Genomic DNA, 12,101 nt, shown 5'->3' with positions numbered 1-12,101 from the left:
AAGGAGTAACATTACACATTTGAAGTCTGTTGCAAGGAAGAAGAGTAAATCCCCTTCCTCTGTTGCAAGGAAGACAAGTAAATCGCCTTCCACTGTTAAACAGGCGAAGGATTCGTGTGCATCTGGTAGTAAGGATGCTGGAGATGATTCTCATGAGACTAAACATGTTGTGGTATGTGTTTATTTTTTTAATTATTATAATATAAAATTGTTCATCTGTTTATGTTTCTGTTGTTGTGTTTCACATTGGGTGGATTCTGTTTGTTTTATTTTTTTATGGTTGTGTATTTGGTTTCTTGTAGTTTTGTAGTTAATTTGTATAATGTTCAATTCTGTTTTGTGTTTGTTTTATAGTTATTGTTGTGTTTTCTTTTGTTGTTAAACTGTTTTTTTTTTTTTGTACCTGGTTACATGTGGATTCTGTTTTTTTAATTTTTTTTATGGTTGTGTATCTGGGTTCTTGTAGATTTGTAGTTAATTTGCATAATTTTAAATTCTGTTTTGTGTTTGTTTTATTGTTATTGTTGTGTTTTTTTTTGTTGTTAAACTGTTTTATTATTTTTTGGTACCTGGTTTCATGTGTACCTGGTTACATATGTACCTGGTTACTTTACAGATAACAGTGAACGATGTTGCTTAATGAGTTTTGAACTTGTTTACCTTAGTGAATGAATTGTTTTTTTTTTATATGTATATTTAAACCATACAAAGTTAAATACATATAAGTCGTTTTATAAATGTAAAGTACTTATAAATTTTTCATGTTTATATTTTTTGAAACTGGTTGCATGTTTAATTGTTTTGTTTTTTTCTGCAGGCTCATTTAAAGATATACCCCTCCAAGAGGTTTGGTAGTAAGGTTCAACATTTTAATGACAAGAGTGTCATTACTGACTTGAAATCTAAGTTGACTAAAAGTCAGAAATCATTGTTTAAGAAGACCTCATTTGGGCACTTTTTAGAAGTATGTGATATTCATTTTCAAACTCAACTTGCCCAGCTTGTGTTATTGAGAGAGGTATCTCATGAGAGGGAGGAAGAGGAAATGTGGTTTAAGCTTGGTCGTAGAGTGTGTAGGTTTTCTATTGAAGAGTTTGCTCTAGTTACGGGTCTTAGATGTGATGGTGATTTTGATTTTGATTTAAGTCGTTTTCAAAAAAAGAAAGTTTTGTTTAAGAAAAAAATATTTGGCCGTTTTGTTGGTAAGGTGTCAAAGTCTGAATTACGCAATGCTTTTATTAGTAAGGATCTAGTTGATGATGAGGATGTTGTCAAATTGGGTATAGTTCATATCCTAGTTAACTATTTGTACGGCTATACTAGTGATAAGTTGGTTGATGATTTCTTTTTTGAGATGGTTGATCGAGATTTTTCTGAATTAGCAAATATTAGTTTTGGCAAGTTTGTATGGGATAGGAGTTTTCATTATTTGAAAACTGCTTTGAAGGGTGGGAATAAAATATTTGATGGACTGTTCGTTGATGGGAAGGTTGGCCTTCACCCTTACAAACTTCTTGGGTTTCCCATTGCTTTTCTTGTATGGATTTATGAAAGTATAGCTGAGTTGAGTCCTGAGTTTTGTCAACGGGTTGGGAAAAAATTTCCACGTTTGTTGAATTGGAAGAGTACAGATAATGCGTTCTATGCAAACTTGGTGGGAAAGGTTTTCAACAATCAGAAGATATAATCTTTTTGTTTTGTAACTGGTTTCTTGCTAAATTTGTTTGATTCATTTTTGGATTTTTGTTTGTGTACCTGGTTTCAGTTGATGGTAACCAGTTTTTTTGATTTTGTATATATATATTTTTAATTTATTCAGTTGACTATCCTGAATGTCTATCCGTCTTCTGAGGAGAGAAAGAAACTGGCAGTAAAGAAGTTTAAGTTTGAGCCTCTATACTTGCCGAATGTGTGTGCTGAAGATGGAGACAGTAGTCCGGGTACCCAGGTACTGGTTAGTTTTGTTGTTTGTTTTAGTTAAAAAAAATATATTATTTTGTTTTGAAATTTATAGGTTTCTTTTTATGTTTTTTTTTTTTTTTTTTTTTTGCTGTTTTGGAAAGTATTTTATTTTGTTTTTTAGGTTGATAGTGAAAAGTTGAGATTGATTTGTGAATCAATCTCATCAATAAAAGCATGCCAAGAAACTATTATTAGTGACATTGCAGTTATGAGATCTGAGTTCATGGGGAAACTCAGTGATTTATCTGCAATGATTGCAAAATTTGTTGCAAAAAATTCTGAAAAAGTTGCAAATTCAAGTGATGAAAGTGCTGGTTTTAATGAAGGGGAAAAGCCAGATGATTTTGATAATGTTTCCAGTCCTATTTCTGATGATTCTAAGGTAACTTGTTTGTTTTTATGCTTTATTGTTTTTTTTAACCATTTTTAGTTGTAACCAGATTGTTTTTTTTTTTTTGGCTAGGATTGTGGAAATGATTCAGCTGAAGAGTCTGATGGTAGTAAGGTAACTAGTTTATTTTTCTTAATAGTATGTTTTCTTTCTGTAGTTGTTTAGTGTAACCAGTTACTGTTGTAACCAGTTTCATTATTTCTTTTAGGGTGTTGAGAAGGATTTAAATGAAAATTTTGATGCTGTTTATTCTGGGTTGGAGTTGTCAAATGTTGTGGGTGGAGATAAGGTTTTGTAATTTATTTTTGTTTTGTTTCTTGTATTATTTTATTTAAAATTGAATTTGTTGTAATTGATTTTATTTTTATTCATTATAGGATTTTACAAACAAGCCTGAGTTCAGTTCAGTTGGTTTAAGTTTTGAAGAAGTATATGTTGATCCAGAGATTTTGAGTGTTATTGATAAAACTGTTAAGTATGCAGAAGGAGAAAAGAAATTTACCAGGAGTAAGGATGATTGGAAGGTTGTGATGGTTGGTGATGATGATGAGGTTCCTGTTGCTATTGAAAAGAGGGAGCATAAACCTAGTACTCATGTCAAGTCTCCTTTTGTTACTGAGTTTGGTTCTTCTGATGTTAAAGAAACTGTGAAGAGGAAGGGAGTGGAAGTGATGATTGTTAGAGGATTGCTTCCATTTGAAAATGAAATAGGGCAGAATGTTTCAAAGAATGATTGCCTGGATTATATTTCTTGGATTGAGGATAAAATGAATTTTAAGAATAAGTATGTTTTTTTATATTTTCTTTAATATTATTATTCTTGATATTTAATTGTTTGTTAATATATATATATATATATATTTTGTTTTGAAGGAAGAAGAAATTTTCTGATGTCAATAACATTATCAATCCCCCAATGGATTATTCATTTGTTAAAATTTCTGAGAAAATGTGGTTTTACAAGCTTCAAACTTGTGGGGAGGAGCTTATGGACACTGTAAGTAACCAGGTTCTTGTTATAATGTTTATTTAGTAGTATTTGTTTATTTAGATGTTTTTTTTTTTTTTTTTTTTGTTGATCATGTTTAAGTCAAGTAACCAGGTTCCTGTTAATAAGTGTGTAAAATATTTTTAAATTTTGGGTAGTAACCAGGTTCTTTGAAGCATTGTGTGTAACTTGTTTTTTTTTTATTATATATTGGCTAGTAACCAGGTTCTTGGTATAATGATTCTTAATTAGTCTTTGTTTTGTTTAGATGTTTTGTTTTTGTTGTTGATCATGGTTAAGACAAGTAACCAGGTTCCTTTTAGTACTGTCTGTAAATTGTTTTTTTTATTTATGGGTAGTAACCAGGTTCCTAACTTTTGTATGTTTATTTATTTTTTGTAGCATATAAATGTATGTTTTTATTACCTGAGGAAGAAGATTAAGCTAGTTTATGGTTTGAACAAGAGGGTTACAACTACAGACTCTTGGTTTGATGCAACTATCAAGGGTTTGTATGATAACTTTGTGGCAGCCAAATGTGATTCAAGCATCATTCGTTTTGATAATCTAATTTCAGATTACATTATTGGTGAATATTTGTTTTGTAACACTCCTTGGGTGGATGTGGATCATGTTCTTTTTCCTGTGCATGTGAAGGTTCAGTTGCATTGGGTTTTTATTCACTTTTCCATTAAGAGTAGGATGTTAACTGTCTACAATTCTTTGACGGGGAAGAAGAATGAGAGTATTGCTTTGCCATATGTGAAGGCTTATTCTGTTGTTTTACCATATTTTCTAGATTTTCTTGATTTTTATTGTTCTAGGAAAGATTTGGACTTGAATGTTGGTCCATATTCTGTTGGGAAGAAGGATCCAATTGATTTTAACTTTGCCAAAGACTTGCCATTTCAAGAGGATAAGTAAGTAACTGGTTTTTTGTATATTGTTGTTTATTTTTCTATTTTGTTTGTTTTTAAGTAATTTCATATTCTGTTTTTTGTGTTTTTTGTTTTTTTTTTTGCAGTGATTGTGGAGTATTTGTTATCAAGTATGCTGATTTGTTTATTCATGGGAAGATTGATGACATCCCGAAGAACATGGCTGCCAAAATTGCTACCTATCGTGATTATCTTGCCATTAACTTGTATAGTCATGCAAAAAAGAAGCAGATTGGTGGGTACAAGACAGAAGATGATGCTCCATCAAAGAAATCAAAGAGGAGGAGGAATTATAAGTAGAGATGTTGGAGTTTTTTTTTTTTTAGCTGTATTAACGACCATGTCTTTTTTTTCTTTCGTTGTTTAATAGTGAAGTTGTGGTTTGTAACTGGGTACTGTTTTAGTACTGGACTTATGTATGGTTTTTTTTTTTTTTTTTGGTCAATGTAAAGAATTGGTTTCAACTTTTGGCTTAATATAAAGTTTTTTTTAATGTATATTATTTTAATGTGTATGTTTTTTTATTCAATAGTGTTGGTGATTTTTTTTTTTTAAAGTGTGAAGATATTGTGATGTACATGTTTTTTTTTTCATATAGGTTTCAATTATTATTGTATGAAGATGGTGTAACTGGTTACTTCTGTGTTAGATTGTAAAAGCTATATGTTTCAGGTAACTGGTTACTGTTTCTTTAGTTTTTATTTCTATTTTTTAAATTATTTTTGATTTTTTTATGTTTGTTGTTTTTTTTTTTGTGTGAACGATTTCTGATTATATAACTAGGTTTTTAAAGTAGTTGGTTTTATTAATATATAGTTGTTTGTTAAAATTTCTTATAGTGATTGCTTTTTGTTTTTTTATATTTTTATGTGTTGTAACCAGGTACATGAATTTTCAGTTTTTGAATATCTTGTGTTGGAACCTAGAAGTTGAGTATCAAGTTTATAATATTTTATGTTTTTTTGTTTTTTGTGAAAGATTTGTAGTTATATAATTAGGTTTTTAAATCGTTGGTTACATGTATATGTAGTTGTTTGTTAAATTTACTTATAGTATCTGTTTTTTTTCTCTATAATATGTGTTGTAACCAGGTACTTGAGTCTCCATCTTTGTGTTTGGAACCATGAAGTTGAGTATCAAGTTTATAAAATGTAAAATGTTTAAAAAGTTTGTACTTTTATTGAAGTAGAAAACATTAGGATACAATTTTATTACATCAAATGAAAATATTGAAATTGTAATATATCTATTCTTTAGAAAATTATTTGTCTATTTTCTTTGACTTTGTTGTGTTTCACAGCTTTGGGATTGGTTCATTCCTGCATGTTTTTCTATTATGCCCTTGCTGTGCGCATCTTCCACATTTTATTTGCACCTTTGGTTCTCCTCTAGATCTGATTCTTTTCCTTCTAGGGCGGCCTAGTGGTTTTCTTGATTTTGGTGGTAGGACAATTATGTTTAAAGTCTCTGGCAGTGTCCATTCGCCTTCATTTGGCAATGGATGAACAGTTGAGTCATATGTTGCTTTCATAGTTGTAGTTTTGTAGTAATCAGCAACATAATCATATGTTTTCAGCCGTGTTTTGGCGAATACTGCTATTGCATGTGCACACGGTATTTCGTCTTGTTGGAATCTTTTGCATTCACATGTTTTCTCCATTAGGTTGACCAAAAAATTTCCTTTCTGTTCAACCACAACTTGGTACAGTATAGTGTTTACTGGGAAGACCTGTTTATTTTAGTAGAGAAACACATGTTAGAAACTGGATACTGTGATATTTTTGAGTAACTGGTTACTAAGAGTTTTGATAAATAATATTCAGTGCTCAATATATGTCAGGTACCTGAAATTTAATGGCACGAATAAATTTTTCTCTAAGCACAGTTTCAGTATCTGTTGTTACTTGTGTGAATGTTCCGTTTGTTTCGTTACCATTTTTCCATACCCATTTTTGAACTAAACTTCGAAGGCCCTCCATCATTGTAGTGATTGGCAGCGTTCTTGCAGCTTTCAATGCAGCATTTATTGATTCAGCTATATTTGATGTCATCATTGTATATCTTCTTGTTGGAGCATGGCATCTAGACCAAGTTGAATATCCAATTTTTTGTAAATACGGTCTTATGCGTGTGTCAATCTTGTCTATTTCATGCATGTAGTGCTCAAATGATTGTACCCTGTATGCCTTTGCTGCTTTGACAAAGTTTAGGTTTAGGTCCTCCCCATGGACACCAAAATTGACTTTGATGTTGTTTAACAGGTGGAATATGCATGCTCCATGGAAAGCTTTTGGGTATACATGGTCTATAGCATTTTCTATGCTTTTATGCCTGTCTGAAATGATTGCCATACCTGTTTTGCAAAATCACAATGGAGTAACTGGTTATTAAGTATTAACTGAGTAACTGGTTTCATTAATTTATATGACTGTTATTTTATTTTATTTTACACTGTTTTCTCTATTTTATTGCTGGATTATTATTAAACTGATAATTTTATGAGTTTAGTTTGTTTCAATAAGAATATAAAGAAGAAAACCGTACCTTCTCTTTCTCCTTATGTCTCCTTTAGCTTTGTGAAAAACCATAACCATGATGAATCATTTTCAGAGTCTCCAATTCCAAAGGCTAATGGGAATATGTTGTTGTTAGCATCCATTGTTGAAGCAGTGAATAAAGTTCCCCCAAATGATGTCTTCAAGTAAGTTCCATCTATCACAATGACTGGCCTACAGTGTTTCCATCCTTTGATGGAATTTGCAAATGCTAGGTACATATATTTGAAGTGATCTGTATTGTCTGTAACCAGGTGTGTAATTGTACCTGGGTTCGATACTTTTAGCATGTGAATGTAGATGGGAAGTTTTTGGTATGAATCATCTTGGTTTCCCCTTGCCAATTCTAAAGCTTTTTCTCTTGCTCTCCAGGCTTTTTGGTACCCCATTGAAACACCAAAATCATCTAGCATGTCGTTGATTATGTCATGTGGTGTGTGTACTCTCTTTATTGACATGTATTTTGATTTTATTAGTTCCCCAATGACATTGCAATTAGCCTGCCTGTGGTCTTCCATAATGATATCCAAGGAGCAGGTGTGAGTTTTTACATACTTTCTGATTTTAAATGTTTCTGTTTTCCTGAACTTTGAAGCTCTAAGTAACCAGTTACAATTGTCATCCACACAGGTTACCAGGTACTCTCTTGGTTCAGATCTTTTTGTCTTGAATTGGAAGTTGTGGATCATAGCATAATAACATAGAGCAGATTTTAAGAGCTTTTTGTCCTTATAAATCTGGCCTTCTTCAACTTTGAAAATTTTATGATCAGTTATAATTTCTGTTTCTTCTTTTCTTTTTCTTTTGTTTTCTTCTGTTCTCTCTATGATAAATTCTGCTACATCATCAGCTATGTCTGTAGTATTTGGGAAGGTTTGTACCTGGTTATTTCTGGTGTAGGTTGCTTCGTGATATTGTAATTCTGTAGCTGATTGCTCGTTGTTTAGTTGAAGAACTAGCTTTTCTAAATCTGTGTTATGTTTTTGTGTTTCTTCTTCATATGTAGTGTGTTGAACAGTTTCAGCTATTGTTTGATCAACAGTGGTGATGCATAGTGGTAGCTCAGTTACTTCATTTTGCTTCTTTTTCAGCTCAATGTAGAATAGGACTGAATTGTCAGTGAGTAATTTCATTGGTGGCATACCTGGTGATAACTGGTAACTCAGCTCAATATTTTGAATATTGCATTTTATTTCAGTTTTCACTAAATGAACCAAATTGTTTAGAGAACAATTTGTTGGTATTATCAGTCCAGTCATGGTGTACTCATCATACTGATATCTATCTGTCCATTTTCCTCCAAAACGAATCAATGTTATTATGGTCTCCATATCTGCAATATAGCACAACATAATTTTTAGTGATGTTTAAAATGTATCTGGTTGTGTTAGTGAATGAATATTATTAATGTTGAAATTATTTTAGTAACTGGTTTCTTTTTCTGAATCGAGAACTATTTTCCAGTTTCCATATTTATTTATGTTGCATTAAATTCTGTTTTTGTGTGTGTAACTGGTTTCACGTTTGTAATTAAAAAAGTTTTGAAACAAGTAGTTTGAGTCAAGAATTTTATCAGAAAGTAATTTGCAGATTATTTGTGTAAATATTTTGCATGTCGTATATTTGAAGAAAGATTTGCTTACCTGTTTGAGAAATCAGAGAAGTTGATGGATTTCTGCGTTTGCTGATGTGAACGAACGTAAAAGCAGGGGATGTAATCGGAGAAGAAGATCTGCCGGAGAAGAAGAAGAAGAAGATCTGAAATTGAATTGAATTTTTAATTGGATGACTGGAGAAAGGAGACGATGATGAGAGTAGCAGCCAGATCGAAGACGATGATGAGAGTAGCAGCTATCACTTCTTGATCGGATTTTGATCGGAAAGAATGGAGAATATGAAGCTGTAATCGGAAAAAATGGTCGATGAATTGCTGTACCATACAAAAATTTTCTTGATTGGCAGTGGGTGAGAAAATTATGGGAATCTGTTAGTTTAGTTTATGGGAATTCCATATTTATTATTTTGTATTAACCGTGTATTACCATATTTGGCTTAATTATTTTTTTGTCCATATATATTTAAAATTTATTTAAGATTCCCTATTTATGTTAACTTCTCTTAAAGATGTCACTTTTAGGTTTCTGGGCCCATTAAATGGAGACCACTCTTTCTCAATCCCAATCCAATGGCCCCAATTCATGGGCCTAAAATATGGGCCGTCAAAAGAAAGAAGACTTATTGGCCCAAAACTAAGAGCAGCTTACAGCTCGTTCTTCTTCAAATGCTGACAGCCATTAACATATTATCTTCGACAGTTACAAAAGCTTCGAATTTGACCATAAACAAAATTGAAACACAAAGAACAATGATGAACATTCGTTTAAACCCAAAGTTTCCCATGTCCACTTCTCTGTTCAAACCCAAAACCCTTCCATCAAAACTCAAGAGCACGTTAAATGAAGACAACCCAACTGATCAATCAACTTCTTCTTCAGCAGGTAAAATCAAGCGCTTGGTTCTCTCTCAAGAAGAAAGAACCAAACTTAATCCTTATTCAGACAGAGATTTCTACGCCTACCCGCGGTTTGTGACCCACGTGGATGATGGGTTTATCTCCACATTGACTGACCTCTACCGAGAACGGCTGAGACCTGAGTTTGAGATTCTTGATCTCATGAGCTCTTGGGTTAGCCATTTACCGAAGGAGATTAAGTACAAGAAAGTTGTGGGTCACGGGCTCAATGCGGAAGAGCTTTCTAAGAATCCCCAGCTTGACTATTTTTTTGTCAAGGATTTGAATGAGGATCAGAAGTTTGAAATGGAGGATGGCAGCTTTGATGCGGTGTTGTGCACTGTAAGTGTTCAGTACCTGCAGCAGCCTGAGAAGGTTAGATGTTTGATTTTTTGCTTCAGTGAAAACTTTATAAGCTTAAGACAAATATGCATAGTGTGGATAAGTGATTATGAGATTACTCACGTTGGGATCACAAGGTTTTATGGTTTAATACTTAAACTGCTTGCTTGTATCATGATTCATGAAAGTATAAATATATATATATATATATGATTTTATATTGTGCTATAGCTTATTTATTTATAGCTTATGCTACATTGAGTGATACTCTTATCCGGTTAGACCGATAGGCAAAATAGCCTTCCTTTAACGCAAAACCTTTTCAATTTTTTACCCTCAATCTTTGCTGCCAAAACTTAGCCCCATTGCATAGACTTGAAAGTTCACTATAGTTTATGAACATTCAAAGATGATTCTCAGTCTTCTTAGATCAGCACAAAATGACATTAAAGAATTAAATACATGGCATTATCACTAGCAAGAAAAACAATTTAAAATGAGGACATATAATTAAAGATATATAATTTAGAAGTTATAAGAGAGTGGGATGATTTAAGTGTAACCAAAACTCATGCTAGCCTAGCCATCCTTATTGACTAAACTCACTGCTATCAGGTGTTTGCAGAGGTGTTTCGAGTGCTAAAGCCAGGAGGGGTTTTCATTGTGAGCTTCAGCAATCGAATGTTCTACGAGAAAGCCGTAAGTGCATGGAGAGATGGGATAGAGTACAGTCGGGTACAACTGGTTAAGCAGTACTTCCAATCTGTGGAAGGATTTACTGAGCCTGAGGTCATTAAGAAAACACCGGCTGCTGCTGAAGCTGCTCAAGGAGATACATTGCCATTCGGCTGGTCTCTGGGGTTTCTGGGTGTGGCCCCGTCTTCCGACCCCTTTTATGCAGTGCTTGCTTATAGGAACTTCAAGCCTGTCTATGAATGAATGAGAGAGCTCAACATATTCCACTGTACACAAACGATGTGTATTGATTTGTATGTCTATACTTTTATTCTTTCTTCATATCGCAATTTAAATTGTACTATATGGACATAACATAAGCTTTGAAAATATACTTTGTGAAGAGCGTACATGATTTATACAAATTGAGGAAAAGATATAAGAGTTAGTTAAGTGGTTGTTCGTTAAAGAATTAGTTATATTCTGTTTTCTTCTTTTCTTGATGTAAAGACCTCTATAAATAAAGCTTAAAACTTACTTACTCTTGATAATTATTCAAGGGCATTTCCTTTCAAACTTCAGTCTTTGCCTAGATCGAACAAACTTTCGTTTATGACAAGCTCATATGGAGAACGTCATAAAGATGACACAACTATTGTGCCACCACAAACTTTTCTCGACACTGACAGTCTCAATCCAGATTTTATCCAATGGCACCTGAAAGATCATCTGATCCTCAGCTGGGTTTATTACTCCCTATCCCACGAGATAATGTCTTAGATAGTTGGTGTTGGAACTTTTATATATATATATATGTATATGAATTGTTAAAAATAGAAAATGTGGCTCCCTAGAGGAAAGAGTCTTTGGAATACTTATGTGTAATGGTATATATTTATATTTTGTGGACTTGAGCCCTAAGGGATATGTTCGACTGAGCTGTTTTATTTTGGGGACGGGGCTGATGGTCTTCTTGTATATTTCTGGGCAGTGCCACAAACCTCTTAAAGAGAGCAACCTAATTTGCAACTCAAACCAGATTATTAATTCGATAATTTCATTCTTACTTCAATTTCTGCAGCAACTATTTCTAACATTTCCAACAGTTTGGACATACTACCAGTTCTTCGGTGTGGAATGCATTAAGAAGGGAGATATGTCCATGATGGATTATATCTTGAAATTAAAGAATTTAATTAACCAACTTGCTGCAATTTTAGAAAAGATCTCTCATGGAGATCAAGTTCTTTTCCTTTTGCTGGCTTAAGGCCAGAATACAACTTTTTCATCTTTTTTCTTACAGCCAAATCCAAAGGGATTAAATTTGATCAAGCCACCAGTCTTGCCAACTTGGTTAGCAATCCAACACTAGTAGCACCTGTGTAACTTGCCAACTTTATCACCAAACTTACCAAAATATGGTATTTTTAAAATTGCTACATGTAAAATAGTAATTTTCTATTAATAAAGGAATTACATGCGAAGGTTTTTTGTATATATATAAAATGCTATTACTCTAAATTTTGAGTCTTCTTCTGCTTATTATAAGTGAGTCAATGATACGAATTAAATTAAACACTCTGTTTTATTTAATAAAAATTAGTAGAACTGAGCAAAGTAGAGGACTCTTTGCAGAAGTCCTTGCAATGTACAGCTCAGTAGAGCTCATTTTTGTAGAGAAGAACTCAAAGCCAGTCTGCTGCAAAGAATAAGTTTGAAAGAGCTCCTTGCAAGTGAA

The 12,101-nt window shown here is 32.9% G+C and overlaps 3 protein-coding genes across 3 annotated transcripts; 2 read left to right on the top strand and 1 right to left on the bottom strand.

Moving 5' to 3' along the window:
- Positions 1-1,510: 1,510 nt before the first annotated feature.
- LOC133817180 (uncharacterized) lies at positions 1,511-3,776 on the top strand. The gene is made up of 3 exons (XM_062249602.1): positions 1,511-2,344; positions 2,426-3,137; positions 3,227-3,776. The coding sequence occupies exons 2-3, from the start codon at positions 2,884-2,886 to the stop codon at positions 3,384-3,386; spliced, it is 414 nt and encodes a 137-aa protein (XP_062105586.1). The 5' UTR covers positions 1,511-2,344; positions 2,426-2,883; the 3' UTR covers positions 3,387-3,776.
- Positions 3,777-5,573: 1,797 nt separating this feature from the next.
- LOC133813886 (uncharacterized) lies at positions 5,574-6,630 on the bottom strand. Its single transcript, XM_062246919.1, has 2 exons — positions 6,124-6,630; positions 5,574-6,008 (listed from the first exon to the last, which is right to left on the bottom strand). Exons 1-2 carry the CDS (start codon positions 6,628-6,630, stop codon positions 5,574-5,576), a joined length of 942 nt encoding a protein of 313 aa, XP_062102903.1.
- Positions 6,631-9,138: 2,508 nt separating this feature from the next.
- Positions 9,139-10,835, top strand: LOC133817179 (uncharacterized). Its single transcript, XM_062249601.1, has 2 exons — positions 9,139-9,721; positions 10,304-10,835. The coding sequence occupies exons 1-2, from the start codon at positions 9,200-9,202 to the stop codon at positions 10,625-10,627; spliced, it is 846 nt and encodes a 281-aa protein (XP_062105585.1). The 5' UTR covers positions 9,139-9,199; the 3' UTR covers positions 10,628-10,835.
- Positions 10,836-12,101: the final 1,266 nt, after the last annotated feature.

Source organism: Humulus lupulus, chromosome 2, assembly GCF_963169125.1.
Source record: "Humulus lupulus chromosome 2, drHumLupu1.1, whole genome shotgun sequence".
Taxonomy (NCBI): Eukaryota; Viridiplantae; Streptophyta; class Magnoliopsida; order Rosales; family Cannabaceae; genus Humulus; species Humulus lupulus.
Note: the sequence above shows the minus strand (reverse complement) of the source record. Positions and strands in the feature narration are given on the sequence as shown.